This window comes from Sparus aurata, chromosome 5 (genome assembly GCF_900880675.1).
Source record: "Sparus aurata chromosome 5, fSpaAur1.1, whole genome shotgun sequence".
Classification (NCBI taxonomy): domain Eukaryota; kingdom Metazoa; phylum Chordata; class Actinopteri; order Spariformes; family Sparidae; genus Sparus; species Sparus aurata.
The window spans coordinates 893,762-910,103 of NC_044191.1; the positions used below are offsets into that span (position 1 = coordinate 893,762).

At 39.5% G+C, this 16,342-nt stretch overlaps 1 protein-coding gene across 26 annotated transcripts in view; it reads right to left on the reverse strand.

The window, feature by feature from the left end:
- cacna1ba (calcium channel, voltage-dependent, N type, alpha 1B subunit, a) overlaps positions 1–16,342 on the reverse strand; it is a 179,524-nt gene that overhangs the window by 72,963 nt on the left and 90,219 nt on the right. For all 26 annotated transcript variants that reach the window (XM_030417888.1, XM_030417887.1, XM_030417891.1 and 23 more), the window contains exons 8-10: positions 6,770–6,885; positions 6,510–6,596; positions 677–760 (exon numbers count right to left, since the gene is read on the reverse strand). In XM_030417888.1, coding sequence (XP_030273748.1) covers positions 677–760; positions 6,510–6,596; positions 6,770–6,885 — 287 coding nt within the window. The remainder of the gene's footprint in view (positions 1–676; positions 761–6,509; positions 6,597–6,769; positions 6,886–16,342) is intronic.

Sequence of the window (16,342 nt, forward strand, 5' to 3'; positions counted from 1 at the left end):
GTGACATAATCCTTTGTGTTAACTCCGACCATCAAATATATGTCCACTAAAAGTGTCTGATAACGTTATGAAAACTGTTCCTACAGAGAGAACTGTTTTTAATCAATCAGAGCCAGTTTGTATCCAGAAAGACAAGTCTTTTTGAAGAAGTCTCGCTCTGAATTCTCACAAGGTGAGTTGTTACAAAATCTGTTTAACAGCAATCTCCGAATTCCTCTCTCCAACTCTGGATCATGTTTCCACTGTCATCTTCTTCAACCACTCACGTCTCATGAAATTTCAGAGCGAGACTTCTCCTTCAACAACACCTGTGCTTCTGGTTTAAAAAACAGAAACAGAAGTTGTTTCTGTGACGTTGTCAGACATTTGTCTGTCAGTGGCAAAATCAAGCACTTAGTGGACGTAACTCTGGTGGTTGGAGTTGCCCCGAAGGACGACGCTGCAGTGATTGCAGTCTTGAGGCAATCTACTGGACCAATTACAAAACGTATTCCAATGTTTCATATTTAGCTCTACATGCAGAGCTATTTTAGCTCAACGAAATAATCTGTCGCAATAGAGCAACGCATCAACCAAACCACTTGCAGTATGAACAAGAATGAACTACATGTGTAGGTTGGACAGTTTGGAGACCTGCAGTTATATGCCGATATTGTGTCTAAGGTATCGTCCTCACCAACAGATGAGATGTCAGTGAAGTGGTCCTCGCCTTCCTCCGCGTTGATGAGGTCATTCTTACTCTTTTTGGTCCTTTTAAGCACTGCAAACACAATGTGGATAATAACAGATCATACAAGTCATAAAGCAGCTAAAAAGCTGCTATAAAGGGTTGATTCAATCAGATTGCTGAAGTTTTATTTAAATTTCATTATGTAAGATCCTTTCTCTCTCACTTCCTTCTCATACATTTTTGCCACTCTGCTCTATGTCAGCTTTTATTCATGATCTGTCAGCTTTTCCATCATTTCTGCTTTAACCACACTGTCAGTGTCGCTCTTACTAGTTTCTTAACTTGCTTTATCAGGCCAGTTTACTTCATTATCCATTTATTTAGTTTATTTATTTATTTAGGATTATACTGTACCAGATCTCAAAACTAGATGTTTAAAAAAGCTGAGATCAATGTCAAAAAATGTTTCTGTAAGCCTTAAAAAGGAGGCTAAATGATTATTGAAATGAAGCAAAGGTCTAATGGGTAAGACAACACCCAATCTCATCTAATCTGATATAGTTATATACAGTATAGTACTGTCTATACATAAGAAAGAAAACACAGCATATCACCGTCGATAGAGTAAAAAAGAAAAAATAGAAATAATTGTCAAGCCCTCATCTGCCCTTTCTGCTTGATCCATGTCCAATGGCTGCTTCTTTCAGCCACTTCTGGGACTGCCCTTATGGACTGCCACAAAGCCTGCCCCTGGATTCCTGGTTCCCTCAGAAGTCTGACTGTGGAAGATGCTACAAATCCCCTCAATCCTACTTCGGCCGGGTTGACTTTTGTATTCCAGCGCCATTGTTTTGCTTCTGCTGCCAACTCTGCATGGTGGTAAAACTCTATGCTCTGCTGGCCGATATCAACTGGCCAATTCTTAGGCCATATACTCAGGTGTCCTGTTTCTGGGTTCTTAGAATATGATTGGGCCATTTTGTCTTTCTCCAATGAATGGTTATTCCCTCAGTGGATTGGTTGCCCATGGCAAGGAGTTGGTTGCACTCCGTTTGCTTACAATAGCTGATGCCAGGCTCTCGAGGACCTTATTGTGCCACAAGGCTGGTCTTACATCCTGTTATGATGTGTTTGAGGGTTGCTGGTGTTGGACTGAGGGCACAGGTTGGATCCTCCCCAACCACTGCTAGAGGTTCATTGGTGATGGAAGCACATCATATGTAGTTTTATATGCAGGTCACTGTGGGATGCCAAGCCAGTTCTTCGTGTATAAGGTAATGGTTCACTCAGCGGTCTCCACTGGTTTTAATGTGACCTCACGTCACTCAACTGATCAGACAGGTTGCTTCGTAAGAAGTACTTTTCAATGTCATTCCTGTGTCTCTGCCATCTCAAGCACCCGTGTTTCCTTTGGTGGATCTTCAAACCCCTTGCAGATGATCTTTCTCCCTTCCGCAGCTGCAGACCTGAAGCTGTGTCCTGTTGCTGTAGTGTTGTTTTTCTGTTCCAGGGTCTGTAATCGTGTTGTCAGTCAGAGAGCCATCTTGCACCCCCACCCTCACAGGCTCTAGGAGTATCTTCCTTAATTGATTTTTCATAGCACCTAGGGGCTTTCTATTCTAATATTTAAGACTGAAAGGATGGGTCAATCGACAGAAATGTTATGTTTTGGTAATCAGTTATTTAGCAAAAACGCCAACAATTCAACGGTTCCATCTTCTTAAATACATATTATCTGGATTTATCAAAGTAAATATAATGTCTTTAGATTTTGGATAGTCAACAAAACAAGACATCTAGATACGTCAACTTAGGAATTGTCATACATTTTTTAGTATTAACATTGTATGACCCAAATAATATTTATATTATATATATAATATATTCATTAGATTAGTTGCAGCACTACAAATATAAATATGTAATAGCAAAAAGAGTGTGCTAGGTATAATATGTGTGTAATACTATACTATTATATACGTTAGTGCTGCCAAATCTCCCAAAAGTGTAAGTGTTTCATAACTTAAAGCACAGCTCTGTGTTTCTATTGAGATCTTTTTAGAAAATCAGAGTATCAAAACTACATAGAAGAGAAGAGCTCTGAAATTGCATGAAGGACCCACATACTCCCACACTGCCTCTGAACTCCAGTGAGTCCTGCTCTCTGTACTTCACTCTAATCTCATTACCCTTCCACCCTGGCACCAATAATCACTGTGACTGTTACCCTGGGTGATGCTGCAGATGAGAGGCAGTATGGCCTTGATAAGAGGAGAATATATACACATACACACCAAAGAGGGGAATGCTAGTGGAAATTATCTGTATCAGCCACATACTGATTACTCAATTTGGGAGCGGTCCAGATGGTGGTAGGTCTAACAGTATAGATCATGCCAGTTACCTCCACAGACACAGTGTAATCTACTAATGTACAGTGTATTCTTTAAAAACTGCAAACTACAACTACATTCAGTTTGTCACAAAGTATCATCTCTGAAATCTGTCCCAAGTAATTCCTCTTCCCAACTAAATTGATAAAGGATCTCTGGCAATGTCATCAATTGTCATCAGTTTAGTTCTTTCCCCAGGAGCACCTTTACATTTAAAATGCAATTAAAAATGTGGATTAAGGACTGAGGTCAATGAGAGCTAAAAGAGCTCAGCTTTTCTGAAGTGATAGTCCTTTTTTAACAGCAGACATTTAGACTTGTCACAGTAGAGAAGGCACAGGTGTTGCTATTAAAATGAACAATGGTTCTGTTCTATTCAAGTAACATGAAAACCTTAATCTAATTTATCTTGCAGATGTTATTGTATCTCTAGCACTTCATTATCAGGTGACACCAGACACAACTGTATGGATCCCTTTTAATTGGCTAAATCCACTTAATTGAATCAATATTGAATTATATTGGGATTTCAATGCAAGTGATGGAGCTGTTGACAGTTGAGCGGTGTTTTTTTATTGCCAGGTAGAAGATGAGAGGAAATATGAAAAATTCCATGTATCTCTGACTTGAATTTACAACATGCTGAAGGTTTTTCTTTACTTGGATGCCTGTCATAGTGGTCTGAACCATGTCTTGAAAACAGCAACATACAAACCCCAGTTCCAATGAAGTTGGGAAGTTGTGTAAAACGTAAAAAAAAAAAAAAAGAAACAGAATACAATGATTTGCAGATTGCTTAAAACTTATATTCAATTGAACACACTACAGAGAAAAGATATTTAATGTTCAAACTGATAAACTTCAATTTTTTGTGCAACTATTCAGTCATTTTGAATTTGATGCCTTCAACATGTTCAAAAAAGCTGGAACAGGGGCGCTGTGTTACATCACCTTTCCTCTAAACAACACTCAATAAGTGTTTGGGAACTGAGGACACTAATTGTTGAAGCTTTGTAGGTGGAATTCTTTGCCATCTGTTGATAATATTATTATACTGTAGATGATGAAATCCCTATATTCATTGCAATTGTACGTTGAGAAACATTGGGCCTCATTCACCAATGTCTTCTTAAGAATCTTCTTAGATTGTTTCTTAAGTTGTTCTTAAGAGGTTCCTTAAGAAAACCTTACGTCAGATTCACCAACTCGTTCGTAAGCCTCAGAATTGTTCGCAGCTGTGTTCTTACATTGATGAAAGCCGTAGCAGCAATATATATGCCATTGTTTTGTGGGCCTTGGATGGAGAAATGCCACGTATAAATAGGGTGGGGGGGTTACTAATTGATGGCATGTTTCCTATTTACTTGATTTATCCTAAATCATTGGCACATTTAATTTATTTTAGAATTTAAATTATTTGTAAATTACCCAAAATATGAAATAAATAAATAAATGAATAAATATGACAGAATTATCACTGTAATATTGCATTTTATTGAACTACACAAGAGAAGAAAACACAACCATGCCAACATTTCGGCACTGAAATGTGCGTAAGAGTACTCCTGAGTGTTCGTAGGATTTGTTCTTGCCTAAGAAAAAATCCTAGATAAGAAAAAATTCATGAATGCCACAATCTTCATAAAATCTTTGTAAGTGGGACTTAAGAACAAATTTGGTCGTAAGAACGGTTCATGAATGAGGCCCATTGTTCTTAAACTGTAAAACTGTTTGCTCAAGTAGTTGTAGTTGTGAACGACTGAGCCTGTCAGGGATGCTCCTTTTATACCCAATCATGACACTCACCTGTTTCCAATTAACCTGTTCACCTGTGCAATGTTCCAGACAGATGTTTTTTGAGCATTCCTCAACTTTCCCAGTCTTTTGTTGCCACTGTCCCAGCTTTTTTGGAACGTGCTGCATCAGTGTGAATATTTGCAAAAAACAATGAAGTTTATCAGTTTGAACACTAAATATCTTGTCTTTGTAGTGTAATTCAACTGAATATAAGTTGAAAGGTATTTGCAAATCATTGCATTCTGTTTTATTTACATTTTAAACAATGTCCCAACTTCAGTGGAATGGGGGTTTGTATGTCTGTATGTGGTTGCCTGCTAAAAGACACATTTCAGGAATTGGCCAAGCAGGGAAAGCACAGATGGAATGATGGCTGGAATTCATTTAGGCGGTGGCTAACTGAGAGTATGGATGGGTCAATGTCAGTACTGAAGGCATTTACAGCAGCTCTGGCCAAGACTGTGACTCCGGGGACAATACACCATGGCAAGCAGGGACAGGAGAGGCATAAAGCGGCCGCGGAGAGACAGAGAGTCTGACATCAGCAGCAGATGAAAACGGTGTGTAGAAGTGGAATATTTTCACATTTTACTTTATTATTATTTTTTTGTTTGATAGAAGATGGCGCCGCGTGAGTGGCAGCCTGTTACAGCAGCTCTTTGTAAATAAAAATTCACTGCGACACTATTTATAATTTACTGTTAATTTTGTACCACATTATGTATATATGTATATATGAGTCTATTCTATTTCTTACCTTTTAATTTTTTTACCATTATCATTGATTTTTGTAATATTACTGTCTGATGGCTGCTACAAACAAATTTCCCTGTTTGTGGAACAATAAAGGAATACTGATTCTGATTCTGATAAGGAAAGCAGAGATAAGAGTATTTCATTTCTTGGCATTTTCTGTGTTATTTAATGAACTAATCACACTCACAGCTGGCATTTATCTCCCATCTGAAACTACGGACACTATCAGATTATCTGCTCTTTAGGTAACAAGTGGTATTGGGAGACAGGACAGGCTGAGGCTAGCTGGTTAGCATGCTAACTTCAGGAGATATCTCTGCAACACAGTACTCAGAAATTTTGTATCTTTCTTTCTTCAGATTCTGATGATAACGTTAGTTAATTTTCTAAAACTAAAACTCTGGCCACATCTTAGAAATTGCTCCTTTAATTGAAAGAAGCAGTTGATTTTTAGTTGTTGTGCTCTTGCTTTGAAAATGTCTGCCCTGAAAAGAGTCTATAACCTTGGTTATTGTTGGCAAGATGTCTGCATATGTCTCATCAATTTCATCAGTAAATGCTTCATAAACAGGGAGCACAGGGAGGACACCATAGAAAGTTATGATGTAAATAACACTAATGGCAGCGTTACAAGAGATCATAGGTGATGACACAGCAATAAAAGAGGAGAAGAGATTAACAGACTGCCAAGCATCTATCTATTATTGTTGGCTAAAATATAATAATATAAATCAATCTTATACTGTGTGCCTTTTTTAGATGTGATCTATCACAGTTTTTTGGTGAAGGTGTGGTATAGTATTTACAGCTGCTAGTTAACACCTGATCATTACTCTACCAGGGCACTATCCCTTTCTTTAACCTTACGTGGGATTTTCACAATTGATCCTCACCAGAGTTGGTGTGTTTCCGTTTGTACCATGCTCCATCCAGAGACTTCTCCTCTGCATTCTTGTCTTCCTCAGCCAGCATCACCTCCTCTGCGACACAAATAGCAGCCTTAATTCAAAGGTAGTCAAACTTAGGTCATATTTATGTCAAGATAAACTGTAGTAAAGTTTTAACAGACATTTGCAACCCATGTGTATGCAAAGGAGAGTGTGTGCATGTGTGTGTGTGTGTGTGTGTGTGTGTACAGGGTGTGTTTTCTGACCTGCTTTGCAGATCCACTCTAGGTACCCAGTTAACTCTCTCTCTATTTGCTGTTGTCTTCGGAGCTTCAGGAACTCTTGCCTCTTCTCCACCCGCTCTCTCTCCTTGGCAAACTCACTATAGACCACAATGACCAAATGCAAAAAAAAAGGAGGAGGATTGGTTGGATGGCCTGGTGGCCTAGGAGTAAAGGTGCAAAGCTGAGGAACTCCTAGTTTGTATCCCGCCAGCTACTGTTGTTGCACATCATTACAAACCTCTCCCTCCCATTATTTCACTAATGTAGGTGTAACGATTTGCGGCTAGTCTCATTTAATAAAAGTTCCCCATGTGCTCTTTAAAAATTCAGTTAACTTGGCACCATTGAATAACATACAAAACACACCTGAACCATTTGCTTTCATGTAGGACAAAGTTTGACAGTAATCACAGGAACAGCTTACCCAAAAATGACAATTCAGTCATTATCTACACACTGCATGCTAACGGGAAATGTTGTAGTCCACAAAACATTTCTGGAGCTTCACAGCAGAACAGCTTGCAGCATTCTCCTAAACAGCTGAAGTAGATGGGGGAAACTAAAAAACAAAAAAATGTAATTTAATGATTTAAAAAGACTTTATATACACACTTGATGCCTGGTCAAGCTTGTGCATTGAATGCAGAAGGGATGCATGCTAACAGTAGCTTATGAACTACAGTGAAGTTTGGGGTTTTAAAAGGGTGTAAATAAGGACGGAGCATTTAGTTTTTCTGCTTGTTCTAAAACAAGGCCCCAGCTACTTCAGTTATTTAAGATAATGCTGCAACACTAATGTTGAACTTAGGACTTCATAGCCAATACTTGAGACTCACTTGTGACTCAGACATAGGTCTTATTTGTATTAATTGGCCATCATGACCAAAACATGTATATATTACATAAGTATGAGTGTAATTGTTCCAAAGGATACATGAATGGGCAAAAGTATTAAAATAAGAGCCAAGCTGTAATAAATCAGAATGATCCTTTAAAGGGAGGTGCTTGGCAGAGAACAGTGCCATACTGGCATCTTGTAGCTCCAATGTCTTTTCTGTGTTATGAAGAAAGCTGGGGCTGCACAGGGGACTGGGACTCTGTTTTATTAACTGTCTGCAATTTAAATGAGCTGGGAAATAAGATGTGATAATATGTGAGCGATGAGGGAGAGATGGGGAGTTGGAATAAGAAAGGAGGTGGAGAGAGAGACGGGGAGAGAGAGAGACAGAGGGAGAGAGAGAGGAAGGCAGACTCCTGAAATAACAGAGCGAGGGATCTCCAGTCCACCCCCACTGCTCAGATTGGTGTGTCTCGCACACAGTGGAGGGAGAAGCTCGATTCTGCATTGCAGTGGCTGTCTGCCTGCCTTCCTGAGGGGTGTGTGTGTGTTTGTATACATGCCTGTCAGTGTGTCTGTGGCTGGCTGAGTTTACAGTATGCTTGTGTATTTGTGTCTGTCTGTTTGCGTGCGTGTGTGTGTGTGTGTGTGTGTGTGTGTGTGTGTACAGGGAGATATTTTCCCACTTTGTAGCAGCTTTCAGCTACACTTTCACACCGTCTCACACGTTCGTTCTGATACATATGCCAGCATGAGCACAAACAAACACTGCTCACATCCACACTAAATTAGATAATTAGAAGCTTTCATACACACACACAGTACTCATATTTTCTCCTCAAGAAACACGCACACTTACTGAAATATACATAGAAATGGAAACTACAGTATATACAGTATATGCATGTGTGTATGTATAGCTAGTGGTAGGTCTTGGGTGCAGGAACTGTGCTGGGTATTACAGCCAGTCATATCACAGGTCTCATCATTCTGAAGTATCCATGCCAATCAAAGTGGTAAATGACAACAATAGCTCCATGGTTTTCTCCAGGAAGTCATGTTGTTGTCTGGATGGTGCAGAGCAGCAGATGTGAACACTCTGCACCACAATCTCCAGCCAGGGGTATTTTTTTTTAACAGTTAATTTGTACAAAGACGATAGAAACAAATTGTTAGTAAAGACGTTTATATGATCGCATCAGTCTGACTCGAGTTTATATCATATTTATACTGTAACTACATTGCAAATGGTTGCATCATATCCTAACAAGTGGCACAGCAGTGTTTGCTCCATCATGCATTTCATGAATTAAACATGAACCACTTTTTTAAAAGCTGGGAAGGAGGCTGTGAGTCATATGATTAATAAAGTCTAGTAATCCAATGTCTCCTACATAAACAGGCCAAAGACTGAATTATATCAGCCCGGTCTGATGTGTGTGGAGGTATGTGTGATCTGTACAGTGGCATTGTGCAACAGTCCAGTCAGAGGCAAGGGTTCTTATCAACATATGTCCTGATGCCTTCAGATGGCTGCAGCGGCTACAGTATAAAGCAGCTGTAGACAATGGATATTGTAAGAATATATTGGCATGGAAGACGTGACCACCATGATTATTATGTTAGACACACTTAAATCTTTGTGACTTTGGCCCAATCCCTTCCTCCTATCACTTAGTGCTATTTCTTTGTTTCCCGTGTTCACATCTAGGGGAAGGGTGTCCCGATCCTTGTAGCAATAGAGAGGTAGAGCGAGGAGTTGGGACTACATGGCCCTCCGAATGCACATTATTATGGTACTTTTCTTTATAATAAGCATAAAACAATAACAACCAGTACGTTTGCGAGGAATATTTACTGGCATGACAGTCACGCATTTTGACGTATGTCAATCTTGCATTGCTGGCAAGTGATGCCCAGAATTTTACTGAAGCCCAGCAGTGAGGTTGCTGTTCTTGCTATCGCTCCTCTACTATCAGAGCAGACTGGCAGAGAAGAAGCATGGGTTTCTAATGTCAGACTAAAAAGCACCACTAGTGTCCAGGTAATGAAGCAGTGTTCTTTTTTATTTGATGACTTGATTGCGTGACGTTGTGAATGAACTGTGAGCATCCATGCTTCTCCAACTCTGTCAGATGAATAGCATAGTGATTATACCAGGGTTCCCACAGTGATGCGAGAGAAATCTGCACAGCTTAATGTCCAGTCACGTCTGTTAACATGAACAGCAACAACAACTGATGACATTTAAGGGACTTAAAGGGCTGTCCCATTTCATAGAGGAAGATTTCAACCACTACCTCTTTCAATTCTTTTATGAAGGGCAAAAGCGCACCAAAAAATGAATGCTAGGGTTAAAAATTAGAAGGGTATTGGGCCTTTATCTCAGCTTAGAAAACTATATGGTCTTTAACATTCCACCAAACATTGTTAAGCAATCTTTATAAATTTGACAGTGTTTATTACAGCTGTGAGTTGGGTCTTTATTTGAATGAACTGAAAATACCTCTTTACTTGACTGTATTGAGAATGAACATAACATGGCACTGTTTGGGATGTTTCAAAAGAAAAGTGAGAATCATGGAAAATGACAAGTGAGGTGGTACTTACATATGTAACTTAACTTGAGTATGAAACCATGGACTTTTCCTAAATCTAACCAACTGGTTATAGTGCCTCAACTTACCCAAACTGTGACTGTTTCTCAACATTAACAAGGTAGTGTACTTGACTTTAAGGACACTGTTGTTATCAACACACATCCCTCTCCCAAGAAATGCCACTTTCTTCCAGTACACTCCTCATGGAGCTTGATATCAAAGTCATAATAGTAATGATGGCTGATAAAGGTTGTACACAGAACATAACAGGTGCACGCAGATGCAGCGACCAGTAGCTTCCTCAAATTGGGCTACATTTGTGTGTTCTTTTTTACTTTGTTGCTGAAACAAGTACTACCCATGACTGAAATAAATTAATCAGCATGAAGAGAAGGAACAGGTTTTTGATAAGGAGCAGCAGACTTTAAGACAGCCACTGCCAAGAGCATCTTTTGACCATCCGACCGAACCAGTCAGACCGCCCCAGGGAGGAAGAGAGGTAAAAGCCAGGGATAAAAGCCATGCTAATCCATCTTGGTTTAAAGCTGCTCCTGGCTAATGTCTGGTCACAGGGAAACTTAATGGACAAATGAGGCCCCGGCTAGCCAAGCAACAGGAAATCAGAGACATTTGTCCCCACATCTTTACAGAGACCCATCTTCAACACAACTTGTCAGATGACGCTGTTGCACTCAGGCAGACTGTGTTGCAAGCCAATGAGGAGAGGTGGACACTGTTTACATAGCTGATGCTTGGTGCTCACACATAGTCAAAGCTGATGAACAGTGTTTACCTGATGTCAAACTTCTGATATGAAGATGCTGACCATAATACCATCACCACCTGATTGCTGCTGTTTACATACACCCTGACCCAAGTTCCAAAAATACACTATTTGTATGTGGTTATAATTAAGTGTATGTTTTATGTCCATGTCGCATGACAGAGTTTACAAACTGTCATTATGTTAGTGAGGAAGAAAATACAAGTTTGGAGTGATGTCTGGGATGTAAATGGTGATGCCTGTCTGTCTCTTAAACCCTGCAGATACACACTTGTATAACACCAACTTGTTAATCAAAGGATGTCTAGACTTGGTTTGATCACCACTATGTTAAATGTGTGCCCTCCATACCTTTACCCCCTGCTGTTTACTACTACTGCTACATAAAGTAGCAGTTGCAGTCCTATCACCTTAATTGTTATAACTAACATATTTGTGAACACTTGTCAAATGACACATCCAACAGACCTGGAGCAACACTTTTTGAATTGTGTTTTCTGACATCCAATATATGAGACACATTGTCAGACGTTAGGGTAAAAGTAAAAGTGAGACATACTAAAGAAATGTGGGATAGAATAGATAGTTGGGGGAACAACATTGATCACAGCCACATCTTATCCCAACCTGCCCACACTGATGAGATAAAGGCTGAGTTAATGGCCCCAACGTCCCCTGGGGATCTGCAGCCTCTCAACCCTGCATGTTTCCGCTCTCCTGCCTGCTCTGAAGCTCAGATCGTGGCCTTTAAACAATAACATGGCCCCCGCACCGCCCTGCCAGACAGCATCAGTGACCTTCCACCTCCATAGTAACTGTAAAGCCATCTGACAACTTCTGTGGAGAGAGCAGGAAACAGAGAGGACAAGATAACCACAGAGGGGGCGGCTAAAGGCTACCCGCCTTCTAAAGCTTTTGTCTAGTATAGTTGTGTGAATGTGTGGAGAAAATTCCAAAAAATAAAAGTTATAGAAAAGGGACAATAGAAATAACATGTAAGCTAAAATCTTGTCTGACAAAAACAAGAGGGAGCACAAAGGCTATATAACGATGGGATGAGGTGCAGGTGGAGTCAGGTGGAGCAACACAGGTCAGAGAAATAAACAGAAAAACAGTATAAACAGGGAAGAGAGTGATGGGCTGGAAAAGCTAAAGACACAGAAAGGAGGGAAAGGCTAAAGCCGGAGATGCAAAGCAGGTGTGGACCGCAAGAAAACAGAAAGGAAAATGACAAGCAACACACGAAACAAGTGTAAAATTACTCAATAAAAGAGGGAACTGTGAACACAACACCAGAATCATGACAAGAATAGCTCATTTAATCAGGCAAGGCATTCTAAAGCCATGAGCCTTGACCACTAACTCTGTAAGATGCAAGTTAGAGAGAATTTGTGTTGTATTAGAAAGAGAAAGTACTCGTACTTGGATACACATCCAATAGTTAATCACAGCCACTTAAGACAATGCTGGATTGTGGATTGCAGTCAATGTTTTTTTAATGAGTCTTCTTTTTTGTGTGTTAGAAACAACTGAGAAAGGGAACAAGCTGAACAAGCCATCACCTATGACCAGTGAATATGAACTTCTAGGAGTAGGACTTCAATGTCTTGACCAATGACATATCTTTGAAAGAAGGTGAGAAGAAGTCAGCAGGTCTTTATAATGCTTATTAGTGGTCTAGGTAAAGTATTATTCAGTTATGTCTTTATTATTTACATTGTCTGTGTTTGTTTCTTGTTTGGACCTTGGTGTCCACAGAGAAAAAATGACTAAACTGGGGTCATGTCAGGTTTAAGGCCTTTACACACTGGCAACACTCTTTTATCATTGTTTTTTGGAGCTGATGTTTTTGTCATGAGTACTTGCACACAGAAAATGATCATTACATGTTGAGAAAGCATCATCATTTTTTGGGAAGGAACAAGGTCCATTTTTCTGAGTTGCACAACAACTCGATTATTCCCTGCACAGACAGACTGTGTATCTAAGGGATTTACTGATGTTATATCCACCAGACTACTTTGATAAAAACAGTAATTTTACCTTGTAGAACATGACTGACCTACTTCTGTGATAGGTTTGTTTATAACTTTGGCTTTTTTACCTATAAATACATCATTACGGACTGGACTGGAGCCCCAGGACATTCAGCTGAGATGAGCGGGTGAATGCGACCTCTCTCCACCTGTCAGTGAGCCAGTCAGTGCTGCTGTACGAGCACAAACATCCCTGGGGCCCTCTTGGCGTGCCACAAGCTGGCACTGTTTTTTCTACCAGTCTCTGCCCTGCTGGTCTGATGATATATCCATGTCGCAAAATCAGATATTGGACCATGAGAGCGCAAACTTGCTTCGCTGCCTGTGTCAGTAATTTTCAAGCAACATATTGGTGTTGGAATATTTTGTATATTTGTGTCATTCATTCCCCATGTGTAAAGGCCTTTGCTTTTATTTTTGGCCATATAATGATTTTCAAATTTTGGAACTGCCCAAGGGCTCTGTCCCTCTCTCTTTCTCATGTAAATGACTGTGTGTGTGTGTGTGTGTGTGTGTGTGTGTGTGTGTGTGTGTGTGTGTGTGTGTGTGTGTGTGTGTGTGTGTGTATTTCCAACACATAGACATAACTTGGGCGGGTCGCTAAATTATATTTGGGGGCCCATCTTAGCATTTCTTATCTAAATTTTTTCATTACAGAACAAAGCCATCTATGATCAGTTAACTAGTGAACAATCTCCCCTTGCTCTACCCCTCTATACACACCCGTACCTGCTCTCCAGAGAAACAAGGATGGAGTTAGAGAGAAAAATGAAATGATTATGAAGAGAGGCAGCATGTTTTACAAAAACTGACAGGGGTGCACCAAATTGGATTAGAAGTTTTCTAATAGCAACATAAAATGAGGGGAAAAAGCACATTTTCTGATATGATATAATCCTAAAATGGATAATAACATTTCTCAAAAATGTCATTATCAGTCATCAGTTTTTAAGACTTAGCAAGTAATAGCAATTTGGCAATAGGATTGTAGTATTAAGGTCTAGAGGATCAAGACCTGGAGAAGAAACCACAGCAAGTGTGTTTCTGGCAAGAATTCAATCCTTTTTGTTTCTGAAAAAGTAACATTTCATGATAAAACTGAAATGGATAAAAATGTGTCACTGGTGGCCTTTAATAAGCGATTTTATTTTAAAACAGCCAACTTTATTAGCTTGTGGATTGCGGATACGAGCAATAACTTACAGGTTGACATTATAACCTAAAAAAACCTTTTGTGAAAATGATAAAATGAAACAACATATTATTCATTCTAGTCATCAAACTCCTCTCCTGTCAGCATCCAATTAATTGTCAGAATTAAGTGAGAAAAAAAAAGGTTGAGACTTGTTATTTCATTATTTATTCATTATAATCACAGTGATTTCAAAAAGAGGCCCAGTGAGGAAATAGATTTCATCCAAGCAGAGAGAAAAGTTTCCTTATCAGTGAGCGCAGAGCATCCAGCCGGAAAACACCGTGGCTTCTTTCAAAACTTAATGACCTTAATATTAAACAACAGGAGAGTGATTATGAATGCAACTCTGTTCATCCATTTATCTGAATAGGCTCGGATAGAGGAAGACAAAACAGGAATGACAGCAGTGTCCACGAAATACCAGAGGAGCAGCATGGGAATGGGTGTTGTAGCACAGTGTATCTGATATAACCATATTTCTGTTGTTCCTGGAACATCATAATTCATTTTGTTAAAGGACCATCACTTCAATTTAGGAACTAGTGACAAAAACTGCTTCCAAAATGGTTGACTAGGTTAAAATATGGGACTCTCACTCAGTAGTCCGGTGATTGAATCCTGTTTGGAACATATTATTAAACTGTTCACATATTATTTTTACATTAAGTTTACTTATCATTTTCAGTTTCTTTTCAGTACCCTGTCACTTTAGGTTGGATTGAGGAAACTGAAACAATTAAAACTCGCAAAACTCTAGTCAAAATGCAACCTAGGCTTTTTTTTGTGAATGTATATGAGTCAAACCTTCGTGTAAAAGCATAATTACAAAGAAAGAGGCACTTTTAGGATTTACCGTATTTTCGTTTGCAGGTCAAGCTCATTTTCAATGGGAGTGCTACGGGCACTTTTATGCTAGCATCAAAATCTCTATTTTTAAAACAGTAAGAAGTCTCGACACAACATGAAACTTTGCTCGTAGTATCACCAGGGTCTCTACACATGAACACGAGCATTGAGAACATTGTTGGTGTGCACAGAGTTACTAAAAAGAAAGTTTTTGAACAACTCACCTTAGCAGTAGCTTGTTCTGCTTGCCGCCGTCCTGCCAGTAGAGAAGTATTGACCTCCAAATGTGACTTAACATGGACATGAGGTAAAAATAATTTTGCAGATATTGTGAAAGTGGCCGTAGCACTCCCATTGAAAATTAGTTTGACGCAAAAACGAAAATACGGTTGGATTTTGGCAAGAGTTTCGCTTTAAGCAACAAAAATACATGTTAGAATTATAAAGACTTGTCTAGGGTTAAAAAAACAGACCCTTTCACAAAGTTAAACCTGGGTTTACAGGGCTAAATTCTTCCATTTTTTTTCTTTTCTGGTCCTGACTCACTAAGCTATGACATTACAAAAATGTGATTTGTCTTTTGTTAGTAATGGTCCTGGAGCAACGTTAATTATGATGTACCAGGAACAACAACAACAACAACAACATGGTAATACCAGATTATGCATTGTAGTACTATGGAACAGTATTATGGTGAAGGACCAGTTCCTGTCATTGAATGCCCATAAGGTTCTGAATGGAAAGACTGTGTGACAGGCAGGTGAACCCCTCAGGTGAGAGGTGAGACAGTTCTTATCATTGTACTGCCTCTGGGGACTGGAAGCTCACCTGCAATGATACTGACAGTTACATCAGCAATATAGGTGGAAGAGTGCAATCCCTATGTATTTGGACAGTTTTGTTTTGGCTTAGTACCACAGCATGCTAGATTGTTAATGAGGCAATAACTATAACTGCAGCCCCAGCTCTTTATCTATTCACCCACCCAACCTAATGGAAAATAACCCTTGCTGTCATGATTTGGTATAGATGATATACTGTAGGTTACATGTTGTACATGAGTGGGGGAAAGGGGACACAACACCAGAGCATGCTGCTACTGAAGAAAGATGATAATAACTGCAAAACACAGCATTCTCCCATGATGCTCTTTTCAATGGTTATAACAACTCAGCATCTCCTATGTGTGTTGCTTTGTAAATGAGACCGTATACCACAGAATTACAATGACAAGCTCTGCACACCATGTACAGTAC